Raw genomic sequence first — 22,412 nt, 5'->3', positions numbered from 1 at the left:
TTGAGTATTTTTTTTTTTTTACTATTAAAATGTTTTGAATATTAGTCTGTAAAGAAGGGAATCAGATAGTTGACATTTATCGCTACACGTCCTCCATCTTCAGAATAAATTGCCTCTGTCTTGAATGCTGTCTTCATCGCCCAGTTTCTCTTTTCCCTTTGATGTTTGAAGTAGTATTCGTTTCTTTTTAGGCTTTTCTTATGATTTAGAATGCGAATAGTCTGTTTTCAGCTCCACGAGTGATTGTCTTAATATGTTCACAAATGTCGGTCAGATGCGTCGTTCCTGGTAAAACAAGGGGTCCCTGGCTTTTATGGAAGGTATAGCTTCCTTTTTAAAAAATCCCGCGGTGATTGATTTTTAAGACTTGCAGCTTTTGCTTGATTTTATTTTTAAATTCAGTGTTACTGTGTAGCCTGTCTGCCGGGCAGTTATGCTAGTTCGCCCCGCGAGCGTGCAGAGCCTTCTGGAGCCCCCACTGTGTGCTGTCCTGGCCGGACAACAAGGCATTTGCTAACAAGTGCAATAGGATTGATGTCAGGTGCTGGCTGTGAGCTAGCGCACTTCCTCCGCCGGGTGTCAGAGGCTGGCCGTCACCCGAGTGTCCTGAGAGAGGGGGCAGCGAGGAGGGAGCAGGAAGCAGCCGTGCTGGACAGTACGTGGCTCCCTGAGGAGACGTACTGGGTTTTCCCGCAGTATTAAATGCACATGTTGGATCTGTGGCCGAGTAAGAAGGGACAGAGTCCACCTTGCATGGTGGGTGACCTCAGGGGTCCTGGAGACGGCTGGTCGCGTTAAGCGGAGGAGTCGTGTTTTTCTAAGAGTAGAGGTCAGAGGAGGTGACGCACGGGAGCTCAGGTGTTTGCCAGGGAATGTCTAAGCGAGCTGCTGCCCTAAGCCAGGAGAGGGGTGCGGGTGGGGAGAGGCTGGGGCGGAGGGGGCAGGGCCGTGGGCGCAGTCTCCATCCTGGCGGGCGGGCGTGCGGAGGAAGCCAGTGCGCTTAGGGGCTGTAAGTCCAAACCTGAGCCCAGCCCTGTTTTCAGATCGTGGGGGGCCTCCCATCGCCGTCGTGCCGGGCATCAAGTTAGGTCACGCGTCGCGTGTTTAGTAAGGAAAACGGCACAGAAGAGGAAGCATCGGAGCGGATCGCGTGAACGCTGGGCACACGGCCAGGCGTGATGTGCCGGGTGTGTCCTGAGATGCAAGGGTCCTCCGGCGCGCCTGTCGGCGTCGTGGTCGAGGTTTCCAGCGTGCAGAGGCATCCCGATGGGAGGGCAGCCGAAGCCTGCCACAGACGTGCTTTGTAGTTGGTTGTGACGTGAAGAGAGGCCTGTGCGTGCCGGTCTTCGGAGTCTCAGGGAAAGCATTATTTGCTGCAGTGTTTTAAAATTTTAAGAGTCGTATCGTTTTAATTGGGTAGAAGTTGCCCTTAAAACGGAAAAACAAACACGCAACAAAAAAGAACACGACGTTGTTGAAGTTCAGCTGCTGGACCAGAAGTGTCAATATTGACGTTGTTGAGAAATACGTTGGCTCTTGAATCATCAGCAAACTTTTGGCTTTGGTCGGACTGGTTTTCTGAACTATAGTCTAATAAGGAAGGTGGTTCGCGCTTCACGGTGAAGATTATTTAAATTATTATTACAAGTTCAGAATTTATTAGAAGGAACAGACTCGGGGGTCCCTGGGTGGCTCAGCCCATTGAGCGACAGGCTCTTAGTTTCGGCTCAGGTCACGATCTCGGGGTCATGGGATCCAGCCCTGCACTGGGCTCCGCGCTCACTGGACATTCTGCTTCACTCTCTCTCTCCACCTCTATCCTTACTTACCCCCGTCCCTCACTTTCTAAAAATAAATAAATAAAAGCATTTTTTTTTTTTTTTAAATAAAAAAGGAGGACAGGGCAGCCCGGGTGGCTCAGTGGTTTAGCACCCCGAGGGTGTGATCCTGGGGACCTGGGATCGAGTCCCACATCGGGCTCCCTGCATGGAGCCTGCTTCTCCCTCTGCCTGTGTCTGTGCCCCTCTCTCTGCGTCTCTCATGAATAAATAAATAAAATCTTTAAAAAATTTTTTTAAAAATAAAAAAGGAGGACAGACTCCAATATATTCCTTATAATGGCATCTGGCAATGGAGAAAATTCATAATCAAAAAGACACCTGAACGCAGCACAGGGAGATGGCCCTGTCAGGAACCCTTTTAATTGAAGGAAGGAAAAGGGCAGCGGTTATTGGTACAGTTTCTTAGTCATTCTGCAGCTGTTAATGAGAACACCCTTTTACCGTGGTAGGTATAAACATCTCGCTGCCTGTGGGCTTGTCTTCAGTGTATGGAGCACACCATTTCGATGAATCAGCTGATGATTTAAATACGGAACTCTTTGGAAAGTGGCACGGGATGTCCTCAAACCTGTCCTCTTGTAGGACACTTAGAAGTGAGGTTCTTTTTTGTTCAGGATCAGGATGGAGGTTGAGTCTCCACGAGAGCAGATAATGACACAGATAATCTTACTCTGTCAGATAAGGACAGGAAGGTGGGTTTTACGGGGGGCTTGCGGCGGGGGCTCCGTTCCATCAGCCGGACGTTTGGGTTCTGCAGAGTCACACAACTGGGAGAGAGCATTGCTGATCAACAGAAACCAAAATGGACAAGCCATCAGCAGGTTCCAAGGGGCAGAGTAAGTGATCGGGAAACATGGTGGTGGTTAAAAAAAATTTTTTTTGTACAAAAGTGAATTTGCGATCATTGCTTTACGCATCTTCAAGTTTGAGCATCCTAAGAAATTCTGCTGGATCTCATGGTTGTATTAAAAAACAATTTGAAAAAAAAAAATTAAAAAAAAAACAACAAAAAAAAAACAGTTTGGTGGGGGTGGGGTGGTGGTGCCTGGGTGTCCTGTCAAGTTGAGCATCTGACTGTTGATTTGGGCCCAGGTCATGATCAGGGTCGTGGGATCAAGCCCTGCGTTGGGTTCCATGCTCAGTGCAGAGTCTGCATGGGATCCTCTCTCTCCCTTTGCCCCTCTTCCCGCATGCGCGCTCTCTCTCTCTCTCTCTCTCTCTCTCTCTCAATGAATAAATAAAATCTTTAAAAATATTTAGCGAAAGTTGTTGAGTCTGTTAAAGGAAGCTCATTGAATAGCCATCCTTCTGATATTTAAGAAATGGGGAAAAATACATGAAACCTAAAATGTACTGTTTTCGCCTTTTGTAAGTGTGCAATTCAGGGGACGTCAGTACATTCACAAGGTTGTGTGACCGTCAAGGCTGTCTTATTTCCAGAACTTTTTCCTCATCCCAAGCAGAAACTCTGTACCCACGTAGCCCCTGCTATCTTCTGCCTTTTGTTTCTATACTGGGCGCCTCGTGTAAGTGAGATCCTACAGCGCTTGTGCCTTGACGACTGACTGGCTTCGCTTGGCATAAAGTCTTCGGGGTTCATCCGTGTTGCAGTGTGGGTCAAAATGATGTTCCTTTTTCAGGCTGCATAATAGTCCACGGCATGGACTCTGCTTACCCGTTCATTTGTTGATGGACACTTGGGTTATTTATAGTCTGGTTATCGTACGTGTGCCACTGTGGACATGGGTGTATGTGAGTCCTTGCTTCCACCTCTTTTTTAGGGTATATGCCTAGAAATACCATTTCTGGAACTTATGTTCATTCTCTATTTGATTTTTTGAAGAGTTATTACCATTTGCCACAGACACTGCACCATTTTACATTCTCACCAGCCATATAGGAGGGTTTCAGTTTCTCCCCATCTGCACCAACACCTGATTTTGTGTGGCATCCTATGGTGGTTCGGTGTGCGTGTAATGACTAGTGATGTGGGGCATCTTTTCTTGTGTTTATTGGTCATTTTCATGTCTTCCTTGGAGAAGTGTCTAGTCAAGTCCTTTGGCCATTTTTGAAGTTGGTGGCCTGTTTTCTTACTGTTGAGTTGTAGGTGTTCTTTATGTATTCTGGATATTAATCCCTTATCAAATAAATGATTCATAACTCTTTTGTCCTCCTCTGTGGTTTTTTTTTCACTCCCTCGATTGTGTCCTCTGCACAAATGTTTTTAATTTTGATGAAGTCCAGTTTGTCTTTCGTCGTTGCCTGTGCCTTTGGTATCCTATCCTGGAAGTCATTTTCAGATCCAGCATCATGAAAACTTTCCCCTGGGTTTTCCTCTAAGAGTTTTATACTTTTAATTCTTATATTCAGGTCTTTGATTCATTTGGATTCGTGTTTATTGATAGTATCAAAAGTTCTCATTGTTTTGCATGTGGCTGTCTGATTTTCCCAAAACCACGTATTAAAAAGACTGTCCTTTCCCCCATTGAATGGTCCTGGCACCTTTGTTGAAAATCAGCCCATCATTATATATGAGGTTTATGTCTGTGCTCTGTGTTCTAGTCCACTAGTCTGTATGGCTGTCCTTAAGTTTTATAGTAAGTTTTGCAGTTGGACAATGTGAGTTCTCCAATTTTGTTCTTTTTCAAGATTTTTTCTTTTTAAGCTATTTGGAGTCCTGTGAGAATCTATGGGAATTTTAGAAAGCTTTTATTGACTAGTGGGAGTTTATGAGGGATTGCATTGAATCTGTAGATTGCTTTGGGTATTATCATCATCTGAACAGTATTAAATATTCCAAGCCATGAACACAGGGTGCTTTTCTTACTTATATCTTCTTTTTTTTAAAGTTTTTTTTTTTAATTTTTTTTTATTTAGATAGTCACAGAGAGAGAGAGAGAGAGAGAGAGAGGCAGAGACACAGGCAGAGGGAGAAGCAGGCTCCATGCACTGGGAGCCCGACGTGGGATTCGATCCCGGGTCTCCAGGATCGCGCCCTGGGCCAAAGGCAGGCGCCAAACCGCTGAGCCACCAGGGATCCCCTCTTCTTTATATTCTTACAGCACCATCTGTATTAGCGCACAAGTCTTTTGTCTCCAACTTATTCCTGATTGTGATTCTTGAACAGAGTCTTCTTAATCTCCTTTTCAGATTTTTTTTTTCGTTTTCAGATTTTTTGTTGTTAGAGTATAGAAGCACAACTGATTTTAGGTTACCGATCTTACATCCTGCGACTTTAATGCATTTATTTGTTAGTTTTAGATTGTGTGCGTGTCTTTGGAGTCGCTAGGATCTTCTGTGGGTAAGATCATGTCATCTGTGGACAGAGATCGTATTAGTTGCTTTCCAATTTGGGTGCATTTTAATTTCTTTTTCTTGTTCTATTGCTCTAGCTAGAACTTCCAATGCACTGTAGAGTAGAAGAGGCAAAAGCTGGCATCCCTGCCTTGTTTCCGGTCTTAGGGAAAAGCTTTGTATCTTTCACCATTAAATACAATGTTAGCTTTGGGTTTGATACTTTATTTTTTTAATTTATTTTTAAGATATTATTTATTTATTCATGAGAGGCACAGAGGGAGAGGCAGAGACACAGGCAGAGGGAGAAGCAGGCTCCATGCAGGAAGCCTGACGCAGGACTCGATCCCAGGACCCCAGGATCATGCCCTGCGCCGAAGTCAGGCGCTCAACCACTGAGCTACTCAGGCATCCCATGGGTTTGATACATTTTACTGGAGGCCAGAGTTATTCTGATTTTTTTTTTTTTTTTTTTTTTTTTTTTTACTGTATCTAACTATAGTTTTCTTGTCCCAGCGGGACCTACCCAACAGGGCTTATGAGATGTGTATTTTCCTGGCTGAGAAGCAATCTCACTTGGAAAATACTTTCAAAGGTCATATTTAGGTAATAAAGTTGGCATGTTTGTGTGATACTTTGGGCACTCCGGCACCCATTAAATTTGAAGCTTTGGGGGAAAGTAACATGTTTCCACATGTTGAACACATCCAAGGGTTCTGGAGACATGCAGGCAGGGCAAGCAGCGCGCACAGAGTGAGCCGGGAGGAGTGTGGGAGATAGTAGCCGGAGGCACGGGCAGCAGGGCAGCAGGGCAGCCTTTAGTATGGGTGCAAAGAGGGTCCTTACGTGGCCAGGAGGGACCGTTCTCTGCAGCAGGAAGGGGGAGCCAGGAGGATGTTAACACAAGCCCACGGGGATGTGGGTGACGGAGAAAAAACCAGCGTCCCAGGAAAGTGAGGCTGCAGGCTGACGAGGGGAAGCTGTGTTTGTAGAAGGGCTGGGTGCCGGGAGGTTGTCCACGCAGCGTCCTCAGACCCACGCGGGCATGGAGGGTCCTACAGCAGGCATCACGGAGGGGTCCTGGGAGCCGGTCACGGCAGGTTGGGGTGTATATGTCAGGGTCCTTCAGAGAAACCCAACACGTGTGTGTACGTATAGAGATTTATTTTAAGGAATTGGCTCATGCGACTGTAGGGGCTGACAAGTCTGAAGTCCGTGGCGCAGGCGGGCAGTCCACAGACTCAGGCCGGAGTCTGCTACAGCCTTGAGGCCTGGTCCCTTCTCCGGGAAACCTCAGTCTTTGCTCTTAGGCCTTCAACAGATTGTACGAGGCCCATGCCTGTTAGGGAGGGTGAGCACCTCTACTCAAGTCCCGTGACTGCAGATCCCTTCGTAATCACTTACCTGCTTCTACAGAGTACTTTTATTTATTTATCTATACGTGATTTATTTATTTATTTTAGGGAGAGAGAGTGAGCACGGGAGTGCGTGCACAGTGCACAGTGGGGGTGGGGAGAGGGAGAGGCTCTTCAGTGGACTCCATGCTCAACACAGAGCGGGACTCGGGGCTCGATCCCACCACCTTGGGATCAGGACCGGAGCCGAAGCCAAGAGTCTGGTGCTTAAGCGACCTTGGCGCCCCACAGAGCACTGCTAGGACCACCTCTAGGTGGGCCGGTAGGAAGTGGTACAGACTGAGGCCGCGTCTGTCCCTTTGAGCTGAAATGACGGGTTAGGAGTGTTTCAGTGTCTTGGGTCGGAATTAGTTTTCTAGCGCCACCATAACAAGATAGGACCGACTGCTTGGCGCAGAAACATTGATTTTCTCATGGCTCCGGAGGCCAAAGTCTGCGCTCGAGGCGTGGGCAGGGCTGGCTCCTCCCGAGGCCTCTCTCCTCCTGGTGTCTCCCCATGGCCGTCTGTCTGCGTGTCTGTGTCCGATCTCTCCTTACACCAGATCACGGCCCACGCTAACCTCTCATTTGAACCTAATCCCCTCTTTAAAGTCCCCCCACCTCCAGATTCAGCCACAGTGAGCTCATCTGAGTATTAGGGCTTCAACCTCGGAATTTGGGGGAACCCACTTCACCCCATAAACGGGCCTTATGTTGATTGCTTTGCCGTTTTGATCGATGGAATGAATATCCTCACTCTGTGTCCCGTCGGATTATAAGTCTCCCCTGGGAAGCTCCTGTGAGTCGTGGTTTCGGGATTCTAGAAACCTCAGACTGTCCGGGTGGAGAGCCTCTGCCGCAGGAGAGAGGGAGCGAGGCGTCGGGCTCAGGGCAGGTGGGGCTCCCCCCGCGGCTGGGTGCCCTCCGCAGCCCGAGTTCTGTGCCGACCTGGAGGCTGCCGTTCCGCTGCCGTGTTGGCCTGGTCTCTCTGGGGGCTGTTGTCGGGATTTCTGGGGTTGGGCTCCCAGGGACTGAGTTTTTGCCGACTTCGTTCCGGCCTCACTGCTCCCAGCCTGTGGTATATCTTGTCCTGTAGCGTTTCTTCCGTTCTCCTTCTTAATTTCATTGAGAGAAGCGAGCCCCTTGCTGAATTCTGGTTTTTCCCGTAGTAAAGGGCCATTGGGGAGCTGAGCCCTTCTCGGCCCCAAGCGGAGGAGCAGGACGTCCTTGCTCCCTCGTTGTAGGGGTTCCGGGTACGAATCGCTGTGTCGGTCCTCGGGAAGGCGGCCTCGGAGGAGAGCCTGTGTCCCGGAGCACCAGGGTGCTCGCCTGTCCCTGGGCCTCCTGCTGGCAGCGGCCCCGGACATGGTGGGGTGGCCGTCCTGGACTTGTGTCGTTTTCTTCCCACTCTAATGGGGCAACACTGGTGACCACCAGGGCCCCCTGTTGTGAAACCTGCGTTGCTTGGATTCAGATGCCGAGAGCGAAGCGGGGGCCACACTTGGCGTGGGCGCTGGGGCACAGTGGACGCACAGCTCACATGGGGGGAGCGAGACCAGGAAGGGGCATTTACGGTTCTGGGTAGCAGGTGGAGAGATGGCTGTAAGCCCAGCGTGGGGCCCGGGAGCCCAGAGGGGCCACTGACTGGGCCACCTTGGAGCAGTGGTGATGGGCGAGAGGCAGCCTGAGGGGGCTTCCTGGAGGAGGTGATCCCTGAGCCCAGTCCTACAGGGTGTAGTAAGTCGGCTGGTGGTGGAGCTGGAAAGACAGCGGCAAGTACAGAAGCTCGGGAAGGTCTCTCGTGGCCAGAAATGATGACTCCTTCAGGGGGGCTGGGCCAGAGAGGAGCCGAGGGTCCAGGGCGTGCGCCTCTGGGATTGATGACGCCGGGGAGTGTTAGTTGCTGCCGTTCCTGAGATGTTTGCGCGTCTGACGGTTTGCGGAGAGGACGCGGCCGCTGTCCCTGGGTCCACACCCTGCTCTCTGCTTGCTCGGAGAGTAGAAGGAAGCGTGTCTCGGGGGAGCTCCCTTCATGGAAGTTGGGCAGAGCCCCTTATGTGCGTTCAGAGGCAGCGGGGACCCAGCCCGGGTCCAGGCCGACCTGCTGGTCGCCCGTCGCCCCAGCCCCTGTCCTCTGCCGCAGAAGGGAGGGGGTCTCTGTCACACCCCCCCGGGACGCTCATTGCCTGCTCTGGGTGCATCGGGCGTGCGGGTGGCCCCCAGTAGATCGCAGGAGGGAAGACGGAGCCTCGCTCCTGCCTGCTAGGAGCTCGCTGCAGGAACTGCTGGGCTTTCTGATGAAGCCGCTGTTACCGGCGGCTCCCGTGCACGTCAGGAGAGCCTTCGCGGGTTCAGAAGTCGTTTTCTGGGGGTGTTGCTCTCAGAGGTGGTCGCCACGGGGCCTTCGGGGAGCAGCCGATGGGGGCGGTTGGATGCCCGTGACGGTGCTGGATCTTGACTGTGGCCCGGGGACCGAGCGCCTCCTCGGGGCCTAGTTGCAATAGGGCTGAAACCATGTTCGCCCAAGGAAGGTAAAGTCTTCGGGGTGTTAACGTTGTAACAAGGGCAGGAGCCCAGGTCCCTGGGAGCTCCTGAGGGGACGAGCAAGCGGCCGGAGCTGTGGGCCAGCATCCCCCTGGCCTCTGTGATGGCCCCACAGGCCCGGGACCACACGGACGCCTCCCCCGGGGCTCTGGAGCCCGCCCTCGTGTCAGGGAAGGCTGGGCCCCGTGAGCAGACGTCCTGACCGGGTGCCCCACGGCCTGAGCCGTGTCCAGGGGCTGCCCGCTGGGACGGGTCACTCGCAGTCAAGTGGTGAGCAGCGAAGTCGTGCTCTGGTCTGGCTCTGACGGTCTGTCTTTGTTGCAGGTGCTGCGGAGCGGTAAATGTAGCTCGAAGAAGGAACCCATGGCTTTGGCTGGCTGCCCAGATTCCTTCTTGCACCACCCGTACTACCAGGTAGGCGTGAGCGTGGACGGCTGCCGCCAGCACGTGGTGGTGGCCGAGGGCCCCGGGCGCAGGCGTAGCTCGTGACCGGTGGGTCCCCGTGGGAGTGTGTGCGCCGGGGCTGTTGGCACGGCCCGCAGGGTCCCCGCGTGTCTCCCACGGTTTGCTTTGCTTGGGAGGCCTCATTGCATGTCCTCTCTGTCCGTGGCATCCTTGACACGGTTGTTGTCATCGTCGCTGTGCGGTGTTGCCTCGGAGGCGCGGGAGGCGGCGTCGGGAAGGAGCAGGCTCTGGGCTGTCGCCTGCTGGTCCCCAAAGCTGTGGGTGGCACGTTGCAGCGGCAGCTTGGAGGGTGTCCGTGCAGACACAGCACCCAGGGAGAGGAGTGGGGACAGGGAGGTCCCTTGGCTTAGGCGTGGCTTGCCTTTCAGACACGCAGTCCTCCCTCAGAGCATGGGGGGGGGGGTTGTGCAGGACGAGCTCAGACCCGCGCTCCTCCAGGGTCTCGAGCTCCTCTCCGTGGGCTGCTGGGTGGGTTTCCCTGGGACGCTTCTCATCTTCTCAACCGTGTTTGTGTTTGAACTTTTACTTTTCAGTGTGGAGGGGTGTCCCTGAAGGAATGCACAGCCAGGCCTGGTCCGTCTTTTTTTTTTTTTTTTTTTTTTTTAAGATTTTATTTCTTGGAGAGAATGAGAGAGAGAGAGAGAAAGCAGGCACGTGAGCAGAGGGCAGAGGGAGAAGCAGACGTCCCCCTGAGCAGGGACGCACACACCCCGTCCCCGGGACTCGATCCCAGGACCTGAGCGGAAGGCGGACGCTTCACCGACCGAGCCCCCCGGGGCCCCAGGCTTGTCCATCTTTATCAACCCCCCCAGCTCTCCCAGTACTTCACAGTCGCTCTCCCGGCCTCTCTCTCCAGCTGAGCTCCCAGGTTTGAGGTCCTTCCGCGTGCCCTCCCCTTGCTCTGACCTTTGCAGTTGTCTGCACTTGTTTTCCCTGCCCTGAACCTGTCAAGTCCGCCCTCAGCGATAGTGATGAGCGTCTGCTCGCGCATCACGGTGCAGAGATTCCTTTTTAGGGGTTTTGGGCACGGAGGGGACGTGAGCCTTCAGAGAGGCTGAAAGCTAGGGACGCCATTCGGTGCCACCACTGAGATCGAGAGGAGGCCGCCATCGGTCACAAGCCCGAGAAGAGGGCCGCTGCCCTCGCAGAGCTGCCACAGGTGCTGGCGGCAGCGTCGTTCAGCGGGCGAGCTCCGCGTCAGGCCTCCTGCCTTCCGGTGCTCGCGTCCCGGTTCGGAACGGGGCCTCACCCTGTTGAGCCAAGCTCTGGGCTGCATCCGCAGGGCGTGGGTCCCGCTCTCCCGTGGCCACTTAGCTGCGGCCTGTTGTCTGGGTCCAGCCTGTGCACAGCTCCTGACCTTGCATTTCACACCGTCACTCCCAGAGGGAGGGGACCAGGGCGCGACGAGGGAAGCCACAGCTGTGGGGGAAGGGCGGTCAGCCTGGAAGTCAGTGAGCACCGTCCTGTCCCGCGGGCTGCAGAGTGGACCGAGAGAGCCAGCCAGGCCTGATGGAGGGCAGGCTTCATGGCACACGCGCAGGCCCTTTTGCCGCCGCCCGCCCCTCCCCCCCCCGCCCCGTCTTCAGTTTCCTGCCGGGTGGACAGACAGGGAACAGCCACGGAGGGACGATCGCCTCCCTGTCGCCTCTGGCCGCGTGTCTTTGCTGACTCAGTGGCCCGAGGCCGCGCTGCAGGAGCCAGAGAGCGGTGGGCGAGTGCGGGGTGGGCAGCCCAGCCCCACGCCGTCCCCCCCGGAGGAAATGCTCGGTCACGCCGTTCGGTGGCCTTTGATGGCACAGTCTTCCTCCTGTAAAAACCCAGCAGCCAGACTTGGCAGCTCGCATCCGCGTTCCTGGAAAATCAGATGACAGTTCCAGAATTTCTCAGAAAATGGGATGATTTACAGCGAGTCCCAGTCTTGAGCAATCTGCAATTACAGCAATTAGAGAAATCTCCCAAGTCTTTATAGAGAAGAGTTTCTTCAGATCTTCAGCGTACGAATGGTTTTCTGATCCCAGCCGCTCCCCCCGGAGCTGGGGCTTGGGTGCCTTACGGGGCTCGGTCACCGAGTTGCTGAGATCTAGAGTTTTTTTATGGACACAGAAGCACCCAAATTAGCATGTGCATTAAATTACTGTGCTTTCCGCTGTAGGGACGGAGCCAGCACGTGGGCGGGACGGGCCCCAGGGCTGGTGGAACAGGGGACAGACAGCCGCACTTCTAAGACGCAGGTTTTTCCTTTAAAATATGATGCCCTAGTTCTGCGGCCTTGATGGGGGCGGGGGGCAGTCACGTAACACCCCCGAGGCTCAGTTTCCCTGCTGGTAAAAAAGGGTGAATGGTGTCCAGGTTACGGGGGGATTGGAGCACCCGCACGGAAGTCACCCGGCCCGGGCCTGGCCGCGTCTCGGACACCCAGCCCAGGATAGTTCCCTCTCATCCTTCGGTGCTCGACTGTGCCGGACGAGGCATCGGGGCCAGGGGGACAGTCTTGCACAAGGCAACCTGATTCCCGAGGCTCAAGTCTGGGTGGGGGAGGCGGATGTGGGGAAGGCGGACATGGGACAGCTGGCAAATAAGATGATGAGGCCGGCGGGAGGGAGAGGAGGTCAGGGCGGCCTCCCTGGAGGAAGTGCCCGGGGCAGGACAGGGCAGGGCACTCTGCATGGAGGACGGAGGAGGAGGAGAAGCCTGCTCTGGGGGGTTGGGGCCGGAGGTGAGACTTTGCTCAAGCAGGAAATGGGGGCGGTGAGAAATAGAGACCACCGTCTGCCCGTCGTCTGCAATTTTATTTTTATTTATTTTTTAAAGATTTTATTTATTTATTCATGAGAGACACACACAGAGAGAAAGAGAGAGAGAGGCAGAGACACAGGCAGAGGGAGAAGCAGGCTCCGCGCAAGGAGCCCGACGCGGGACTCGATCCTGGGACCCCGGGGTCACACCCTGGGCTGAAGGCGGCATCCGGGCATCCTTCGGCTGGGCCACCCGGGCATCCCTCGGCTGCAATTATAAAACCTCAAAAGCTCAAGACTTGAGAAGTATTTTCGTTTCTCACGTCGCAGCAGACCCCGCTCCACGTGTTCAGGGCACAGTCGCTCCGTTACCAGGCCACCCTGCATCCTGCATGCGCTCGCTCAAACCCAAAAAGTCCTTCATTCCCACTGCACGCAGCCTCCAGGGCTCCGAGGAAGGGACTACGCCCCCGTTACGAGGCCCATTTTATTTACTTACTATAAACGAAAGCTGCATTTATTACCCTTAAGAAAAATGCACAAAGCAGGAAGCGTGATGGCTTCAGGTTAAAACGTGGGAGCGGAGCGTGGACTGATGCTTCAGCGGCCGGATGCTCGGATGTGAACGTGCCGCGGCTTGTCAGGCCTAGTGTCGAATTTCCAAGTATTCACGCGAGCATTGAACTTTACCTTTATAATTTTTGTTCTTGAGTTCTGAGTCCAAAGCACGGATGCTCGTGCTGGACGTCAGACGTCTGAGGAGCGGTCCGCGTGATCCCGGCCGCCCGACGCCTGCTTACCTGCCGCCAGGCGGCCGTCTGAGAGCGGTTTCCGCCTTCTGTCCAGCGCCCCTGCTGTCGCTCCGCTGCATTTCAGCCCTGATTTCCCTGGGCCTGGAACCTTCCCTCCCAGCTCCGGCGCTGGCCGGCCCCCTGCCTGCTTTTGTAAATGAAGTTTTCTGGGAGCACAGCCGGGATCATAGCCAGGAGCACAGCCGGGATCATAGTCGGGAGCACGGCCAGGAGCATAGCTGGGAGCATAGCCGGGATCATAGTCGGGAGCACAGCCGGGAGCACAGCCAGTCTCACAGCCAGGAGCGCAGCTGGGAGCACGGCCCGGAGCACTGTCAGGAGCATTGCCAGGAGCACCGCTGGGAGCACAGCCGCTGCTCTGCTTGCACCTGCGCGGGCTGCTTTGGACTCCGCGGCTGCCCTCTGCCCTTCACAGTTGGATGCGCTGCTCCAGCGAGTGCTGCGGGCGGCGGGGTGAGGCCAGAGCCGGCCTCCTTGCGTCCCTGGCTTGTCCGACCCGTGGCTCAGGGCAGCAGGGTCGTGGCCCAGAGCCCGAGGTTGGGCCTTCGCTGGCTGAGATGTTCTCGGCATCCGTGGATGTGTGGGCGCAGCCGGATTCCTGCATCTTCCGGCAGCGTCTGCAGGACCTGAGGACAACAGCCCCCCCCCAGAGGCTTCATGTGGGATCGGTCCTTAGAAATGACTTCCGTTCCCAGAGCCCGTCACCGCCGTCTGTGTTTTTAGCCAGAGAGGGATCCTGTAGCTTCTTCGCTTTTAGTCTTGCGCAGCCGTGTCTTGGCAGCAGGACGTGTCCGCCGGGCTCCCTTTCCCTCCAGAGGTTTGTGGCTGGGGACTCTCGCTCCTCGTGGCTCTGCCCTTCGAGGGGAAGGACGCACACGTCCTCCGTCCTGGCCCTCCCATGCCGAGAGCACCCCGGCCGCTGGGACGTCTACCTGGAAGCGCCTTTGCAGAGCGCGCCCAGGGTGCATTCTTGGTCTCCTAACAACGGGGAGACCTTGACGGGGCTTCGTGAGGCAGAGGAGCCGATTTGGACTCGCTGCAGCGTGCCGTGAGCTCGCGTCTGTGTCCGCCTGGCGGGTGTACAGCATCGCCGTGGGGCGGTGGGTGCCGTAGGGCGCGCGGCTCTAGAAGAGCCTCATGATGGGACCCGTGGCTGTCGTGGGCCGATGGGCGCTGCTCCCCGGTGTCCTGGAGCGAGGACGTCGCCTCTGGAAGCAGAGTTAGGGGACCGTGCGCATGTGAGGTCGCGGCCTCTCGACTGGAATCACGGCAGCGTGTTCACGTAAAAACGGATGGCGTTTGGTTTGCGAAGCCCGTCCGCGTCCTGCCCTGGTGAGCCGCCCTGCCCGGTCCGGTGGGCTGGCGCCCGGCGCAGTGGCTGGTGCTGGTAGGCGGCACGGCCGCACCGTCAGTGTAGGCGGAATCTGCTGCACACGCTCTTCCTTGCACGCAGGGAGTCGTGTGGCTGCCTCACGAGTGACAAGCGGACCGTGGCGGGGTGCGGGGACCCCAGAGGCCCACCTGCTTCGCCTCCCAGCTGTGGGACAGGGTGGGGTGGAGGGGGGGCTGCTCCCCTGCACTCGCCGCCCTGGCCCAGGGCCCCCACCTCCCTGCCGCGTGTCGTCGCTCGCTCGGGCTCAGCCTGGCGGTTCCCCAGCGCAGGCTACATATTTAGGCGTGGGAGGGGGACCCCGACAAAACATACTACTTTTTTTTTTCTTTTATACTAGGAAGACACCCAAAACCCCAGGAGGTGTCGGAAGCTCTATTAATTGGCAATGAGCAGCATTCTTGACCTCAGAGAGCTTTTCCCATAATTGATCTTTAAAGAATAAACACTTAGGTGATTCTGAGGTTTCCTCTTACTGAACTTTCTGGCGCCCTGCGTGCGGTGGGTGAGGCTTTTTGGGAAAGGATGGGAAGCCTGGCATTCCGCTTCCTGCAGGTGGACGGAGGGAGGGAGGGAGGGAGGGAGGAGAGGGGGAGGGAGGGAGGGGGGAGGGGCGCGCTTTTCACCCCCAACCTGACCTGGCCAACGGGGCCTGGGGGGGGGGGGGGGTGGATGCTCCGCCAGCTGTTGCTGGAACCTGGGAGCCCATTTATGACAAAGGGACTGGACGGGAACGCCTGGTAGGGGAGCTTTAAAAACCTGGAAGGTAAACCATCAAAGGGCCATAAACTCACGGAAAAGCAGGTGCCTCTGTCGTTGGTACATTGCGGGTGGGATAAAAGTGCAGGAAGCCAGGTGGCGCGGTGATTTCCCAGGGGAGCCGGCCTGGGGCCGGTGTCCTCGTCCAGATCCCTCAGGAGCTTGCGCAGGCGGCCGCTCCCGCTGCACCAAGGGCCCTCCCGCCACCAGTGGCGCCCTGGCAGCCCGCGGGCTCCTTACCCCTCCTCTCCAGGGAGGGTCTCACTTAGGTCTGGGCTTGCTCCCCCGCTTACCTGCCCCGCGCTTTCCCGCGATCCTTCCACACGCCGCCCTCTGAACTCCACAAGCGAGTCGCACAGTGAGGTCGTTGCTGACTGTCCGCCTTGTCCCGATGGCCCGTCGCGCCAAGAGCACGGGGTCTGAGCCTCATGAAGACCGGGGGCGCCTCTCCGGTCCTTAGGCCGCGAGGTGTCAGACAGCAGAGTCTCGAGCTCTGGGGTCAGTGAGGCTGTGCCAGGCTGCTGGAGGTCCCGGCCCTCGATGGGCTTGTGCGTGGCCGTCGGTGGTCACAGACATCTCCACGTTGGTTCGAAAAGCTGAGAGCCCTGAGGAGCGGTTTGAGCTTCCCCACCTTCCCGGGCTGATTGCCAGCAGGGTTGCAGGGTGTCCCGGGGAACCGGGCACTAACGTGCATCCGAAAAACCTGCTGCTTAGTGAGCACGTGGCTGTGGAGTGGATTTCAATGTCTGACTTCCGGGGTGGGGGTCTCGGGTGCAGCACAGACGGATGCTGTGGACTTCGGCGGCCCTGGGCTGGACCCTGTCCCCTGGGCGTGGCGTGGGGATGCCCCCGTCATGCCTGCCCTGCTTGCTGTGCGACGTGGACCCACAGCCCCTTCTGAGCGACCCCGGGTCCGCCTCAGGGCGAGCTGTGGGCACCTGAGCCTAGGACACCGCGGTGGCCGGATTGCATTTAGGAGGCCAAGTCCTCAGGGTGTGGCAGGAGAGCGGGGGTGCGGGCAGGACGTCGGAGCCACCCCTTCTGTCTGGCCTGAGCGCCTGCCGCAGGGGCGGCCAGTGGGGATAGGGGTCCCCGGGGTATTTCTGGGGAACGGTGCGACGGCAGCATTTCAGAACACGCAGGTTTCAGATATAATTAACGTGTCTCGTCATTGCCTCCTGTCCCTGCCCCACCCTCCTGGCCAGCCGAGTGGCCAGCCTTCGGGTCGGCATGCAGTGTCCTTTGCGTGGATGCTTCGGTCGTCAGCGGACACCGTCACACGAGCCTGTCTGTGTGGTAGCCTGGCACTTGGCCTGCTGGGCTGTGACATTTGTGCAGTCTGCACCCTGAGCGTCCTGTCTCGCGGGGCTCCCTGGTGCCTGGGGCTTCCCTGGAGTGGAGGGGCCTGTGTGGTTCCCAGCAACTGCTTTCGGGACTGGTGTGGCTCAGGGTCCGCTGACAGCTGTCGGGACCGCAGTATGTCCCTTGGGGCTCCCCCGAGGTCGGTGCCAGGGCAGGGTTAACAGCACCCTGGATCAGTATACGCAGTGGGTCTGAGGAGCCTGCTGGTCCGGGAACCCCGTTGTAGGGAAGGAGGTCTGGGGTCCGAGTGCCAGTGGGCAGCTTCAGCAAACCCGTTGTGGGTCCCGGAACATGAAGAAGCCCGGGTGTGACCTGCTGATGCTGAGCGAGGATCACGACCGCGCGGGGGCTCCGAGGTAAAGAAATGTGTTGCGGGGCAGGCCGGGCCGAAGCGGTATCTGTGGAGTATCTGTGTGTGCACGGTGTCCGTCCTGGTGCGTGTATTGCCCACGCATGCATGCGCTCGTCCACACACATGCCTGTCTTCTGGGCGTGAGGCCTTTGCTCGCTGGCCGGGGAGCTCGGGCCTGCAGCCGACCTGTGTGCCGGTGAGGCCCTGCTGGGGTTGAAGCTGCAGTGGCCCTGCCACTTGCAGGGCGCTGTCACCCGCCTGCTTTCCAGGTGTGCAGGGGTGAGCGTGACCCTGAAGGAGCCCCCTCCTCGCCGCCCCTGTCCCCCCCCCACGAGCTGGAGCAGAGTGGGGTTCCCATCACCAGGGTTGGTGCAGGGGCCTGGGGTCTGCACACCTCGCAGCACGCGGTCTCCCCAGCAAGCCCTTTGACGTGGGTGCCATTCCCCCGTGGCCAGTGGGGACCCTGAGGCCCAGAGGCCTGCGTCCACGCCCCTCGCTGGAGCCCAGTAGCTGGGGGGCAGGGGTGCCGGCCGGGCCCGTCCTGGAGGCTGGCTCGCTCTCCGCCTCCTGAGCCCGTGTGGCCGGGCTCGCACGTCCCCGCCTCCCGGGTCATCTTTGCTGTTTGCCCAGCGACCTGCGTGTCTCCGCTGACGCCTCGTGTTGCGACAAACCCCACTTTCTCTTCACTCCTGCTGGGCTTGGATTGTGGTCAGACGTGGTGGAGGCCTGGGGTTGTTTTTTTTATGTTCTTCAAGACGTTATTTGTTCATCCATGAGAGAGGCAGAGGCACAGGCAGGGGGAGAAGCAGGCTCCATTCAGGGAGCCCAATGCGGGACTCGATCCCGGGACCCCGGGGTCACACCCTGGGCCAAAGGCAGACGCTCAATCCTTGAGCCCCTGGGGGTCCTTAGCCCTGTTTTCTCCCTCTGCCTTTTAGTGTTGCTGTAACGATGGGGGATTTCTTACGGGAGCAGGGAGCTTCCGACGTGGCCGTTGGGTCCTTCTGCAGCTTGCTCCCTGTGCCCAGGCCTGCCGGGCCTGACACCCAGGACTCCTTTGCCCTCAGCACCCAGGCAAGACCTTTCTAGAGCTCAGTTCCATGCGGCTCATGCAGGAGCTTCTCTGTTGTGGCTGCAGGGGGTGCACCTTTGCCTGCCGCGTGCGCTCTGGGGTCCTGCTGCTTTCCCGGGGCTCTCGCCCTGCCCGCAAAGTCGCCTGACGTGCACACAGTAGCCAGCACCCGGCTGACGGCAGACCCGGCACCCCGTGCAGGTGTCCCCAGCTCCATGTATGTGTCCCAGGAGGCGCCCCAGGTTCGCAGGGGACCCCTGGTTCGTGTCGCAGGCCGCGGGTGCTCCGGGGAGGAGGAGGTGCAGGAGGAGGAGGAGGAGGGATGAGCAGGTGCAGGAGGAGGAGGAGGAGGGATGAGCAGGTGCAGGAGGAGGAGGAGGGATGAGCAGGTGCAGGAGGGGGAGGAGGGATGAGCAGGTGCAGGAGGGGGAGGAGGGATGAGCAGGTGCAGGAGGAGGAGGAGGAGGAGGGATGAGCCGGTGCAGGAGGAGGAGGAGGAGGAGGAGGGATGAGCAGGTGCAGGAGGAGGAGGAGGGATGAGCAGGTGCAGGAGGAGGAGGAGGAGGAGGGATGAGCAGGGGGAGGAGGGATGAGCAGGTGCAGGAGGGGGAGGAGGGATGAGCAGGTGCAGGAGGGCACACAGGCAGTGGGCAACAGGCACCCCAGGCGCTGGGCGCAGAGTGTGGCCTGCGGCCGATGTGTGGTCCTTACCCGGCAGGCCCCGTGCTGACCAGGACACCGCCGGTGGCTGAGCCCCCCCCGCCCCGACGCTTGCCAGGGCCTCCAGCTTTTTTAAGTAAGGAAACTGCTCCATCTGCCCCGTGAACGTTCCCCATCTCGAGAGCCAGGTCCGACGTGGGCCTCGGGTGCTGGTGGCACCCAGTGTGGCAACGAGCCGTTCAGGGCCCCTGCACAGGCTGTGCGGGCAGCTGACGGGCACGGGTCTCCCTCCGGGTGGGCCTGGGACACACTCTTCTTGCTGGTTGGGGTGCGCCCTGTGACAGTGCTCCATGGCCCCCTCCTCCTCCTCCCTGCACCCTCACCATCTCCCTGGGGGGCCGCTTCTCCCCCTCCCTGCACCCTCAGCATCTCCCTGGGGGGCCCCCTTCTCCCCCTCCCTGCACCCTCAACATCTCCCTGGGGGGGCAGAGGCATCCCTGTCCCACATCTGGGGACGTCAGTGAGCAGGGAGGGGCGTGCACTGGCCAACTCGCCCTCCTTACCTTCCGCTGTGGATTAAAGAGCACCGCAGCACTGGGAGGGCGAGACCATTTCATCTGGGCTGTCAGAGAAGGCTCCAGAAGGAGGTGGCTTCCCGGCAGGGCCTGGGGGATGAGCGCGGAGCGTGTGGAGGGCCAGGCAGAGAACGTTCCAGGTAGCTCAGTGTCCCCGGGCAGAGCAGGACGGGGAGGCCTGCCCGCGGTGAGCTGTGCCTTTGAACTGGAGGGAAGCCAGGTCAGGAAGGCGGCTGCCGGAACCTTCCGTGGAAGCGAACCACGCAGGGTGAGGAGCTGGGGCTCTGCCCACCCCCGGAGTCAGGAGCTCGTGGCCCGCAGGCCTGGAGTCTGCATCTCCCAGCAGTGCTTCCTGGAGGGGCCGGCGCCCTGGGCCGTGACCGCACGGTGACACCCGCTGCCCTGCCCGCCAGGACCCCGGCCTCACACCCCAGTGCGAGGTGCTTTTTCCACGTGATCTTTGAAACTTCGGGCTCTTGGGTAGCAGAGCGGGGGCGAGAAGCACCTGCTTCCGTGGGCAGGGGTCTCCGCGTGTCGGGGGCGTGCTCCCGACTGGGGAGAGAGAGCGCTCCAGGGAAGGGGCTGGAGGCCTCTGGACAAGCCTGGGCCCAGCAAGAGGCAGAAGGAGTGAGGCTGGGGGGGCGGTGGGCACTCACCACCCCCAGAAGTGTGACGCAGCAAGGAACCTTCTAGAAGACAGCACTGCCCAGCTGGAGGATCAGTCCCTCGTGCCGTCCTCCCCTCATGCTCCCCGCGGCCGAGTCCTGTGGGGCCCCTGGGCCCAGCATCCTGGCCAGGCCGCCCCTGCGGGGTCATCGGCCCCTGCCCTGGCCCCCCGACATGGGTGGGAAGATATCCACGAAGTTACCCCGTCCGGAGGCCACTGCGCCTCCTCCCAGGGAGGCGGGATTCCTGCCTCGCCCCCTGGATGCCGCCTCCAACTTCATAAACTCTTTCTCCAGCCGAGGGGGGCTGGGGTCCCGGCCCAGATGCCGACGTGACTCGCCGGCCGGCGGAGGGGCTCGCCCGGGTGCCCAGCCCCCCTCCAGGTAGGCAGCCCAGGCCCTAAGGGCCCTGGTAGAGGGACGCCCACCCTTGCCGCTGGCAGCCGCTTGGCCCAAATCCTGGACTCGGCCCCCAAGGCCGTGGGGGGGGGGGACGCCCCGCTGTGCAGGCTGCTGACCCCACGGGAGGCCCGCTGACCTGGACCTGCACCCACGGGACCGAGCCGGGCCCAGGGCCACCGTTGGCCTCTGGAGAGCGCAGGGACGTCCGCGCCCGGCCTTGCACGCCGCCGGCCCTTCGCGGGCTTTGTGCTACAGACACCAGCGTTTTTCGTACTATGACGCCTTTTCCCGCTTCTTGGGGTAAGAGGCTTCTTGTCTGCAGCTTCTGCCTGTTGAGGCTTTTACGTTTGTTTTTTGTTTGTTTTTGAGTCTTACGTACGAGACACACGGACACCAAAGGACGGTTAGTTTGACTGAGATTCCGGTTTCGCGGGACGTCCTGTGTCTGCATTTGCTAAACCCGGTGACGAGGTTGCCTAAATGAGGTCTGGAGGTTACTTGTCTTCCATGTAGACATCTCCGCGGGGTCAGACGTGCTTCCACTGACGAGGGGGTGCTCAGGGACCGCGGTACGTGCAGGGGTGACGGGGTCTGGGACAGGGACAAGTCTGCGCAGGGGACGCCGCAGCGGGACAGGCTGGGTGGGGCCTGGGCTCCAGGGAGGCTGTGCCCCTGGTTTACGCTCTCCCGGCGACGTCTGATTTCAACCGGATGGTTCACCAGCAGCGCCCGTACCCGTAGTGGGCCGCGCTGCTCCTTTGTGTGGAAGTAAATACTCCAGAAGAGAAGCTTTACTCGCTTAGGCGACCCTTGAAACGAAGCTAGAACAGGACGGATCCACGCAGAAGCAGCAACAGGGGACGTGTGTGCCAGGGACCAGGTGTCAGAGGCCGTGCAGGTGGAGGTCGTGGCCGCGGCCCAGGAACGGCTCATCTGTGGGGCCCACGCGTGACTGTGGGATGAAGGCGACCTTCCGGGGCGGGCACAGCGGGTTTCTGGTTTCCCCTCTTCCCGTCCGTGCGAGCTAAGGTCCGAGACACGAACGGGGAACGCCCCCAGCTGGAAGAACGGCCAGGACAAAACCTCCGCGGGGGCTCTCCGGTTTCCTCGAGGGGACGAGGGCGGCGGTCGCCTGCAGAGGGACCCCAGAAACGAGGCTCAGGGCACCTGCTTATGCTGAATTGCATTTCTGAGAATCAACCATTCCGTTAAAACCACAGGCCAACGGGATGGGAAAGGCGTCTACGACACGCGTGGGCCAGCTGCTCCCTGCGCGTGGGAGGAAGAGCCCTGACGAGCAAGCCGGGGTCCGGGGCTCGGAGGGCGGCCACCTCCCTGGGCCCTGGCTTGGCACTTGGTGCTGAGTGTGAACCCTCCAGCCACCCGGGGGGGGTCACCTCGCCCATGTCACAGCTGCACCAACAGGTTGACTCAGACACCAGAGACTCGGCCCCACGGAGCTCGGCTCCTGAGGGCGGGTGGGCTTGGCTTGATGGCAAAGCCCTCGGGCCCTGCGGCACCCCTGCAGCTGACCCATCACGGGGGTCCCGGGGAAGCAGGACAGAGGGCTAAGAAGCTCTGGACTATGGTCAGCCTCCTCCGTATTGAAGACCCGCATTGAGGGACGCCCGGGGGGCTCAGTGGTTGAGTGTCTGCCTTTGGCCCAGGGCATGACCCCAGGGTCCTGGGATCGAGTCCCGCGTCGGGCTCCCTGCATGGAGCCTGCTTCTCCCTCTGCCTCTCTCTGTGTCTCTCATGAATAAATAAATAAAATATATTAAAAGACCCGCATTGAAAACCACAGGTCCAGGCTATGGTTTAGCTCTGGGATTGGCCAGAAAAATTTCCTGAAAAATCAGCAGTCTCTGTCCGCCGCAGATGCTATGAAACAGGCAGTTCTCCTCTATTTTGGGTGGAAGGGTGAAGTGCGAGGACAAGATTCTTGACTATGTATCTAGGCTCAGAGCAAAAAAATAAAAATAAAAACACGTGGGAAGCCTTTGGCCCAGGGGTTCTACTGCTTCCCAGGATCTGATGCAAATAGTCGGAGATGTGGACAGGCTCGGACGCGCCGAGGTGTTGATTGGATT

General features: G+C 58.2%; 1 protein-coding gene across 3 annotated transcripts in view; it reads left to right on the top strand.

The window, feature by feature from the left end:
* Positions 1 to 22,412, top strand: part of GRB10 (growth factor receptor bound protein 10) — a 146,603-nt gene that overhangs the window by 44,325 nt on the left and 79,866 nt on the right. For all 3 annotated transcript variants that reach the window (XM_041722548.1, XM_041722546.1, XM_041722547.1), the window contains exon 3: positions 9,398 to 9,487. Coding sequence is in view for 2 of the 3 variants with exons in the window: in XM_041722546.1 (XP_041578480.1) it covers positions 9,437 to 9,487 (51 nt within the window). In the remaining variant the exon portion in view is untranslated. The remainder of the gene's footprint in view (positions 1 to 9,397; positions 9,488 to 22,412) is intronic.

This window comes from Vulpes lagopus, chromosome 11 (assembly GCF_018345385.1).
Source record: "Vulpes lagopus strain Blue_001 chromosome 11, ASM1834538v1, whole genome shotgun sequence".
NCBI lineage: Eukaryota > Metazoa > Chordata > Mammalia > Carnivora > Canidae > Vulpes > Vulpes lagopus.
This window is presented reverse-complemented; position numbering and strand designations above follow the sequence as displayed.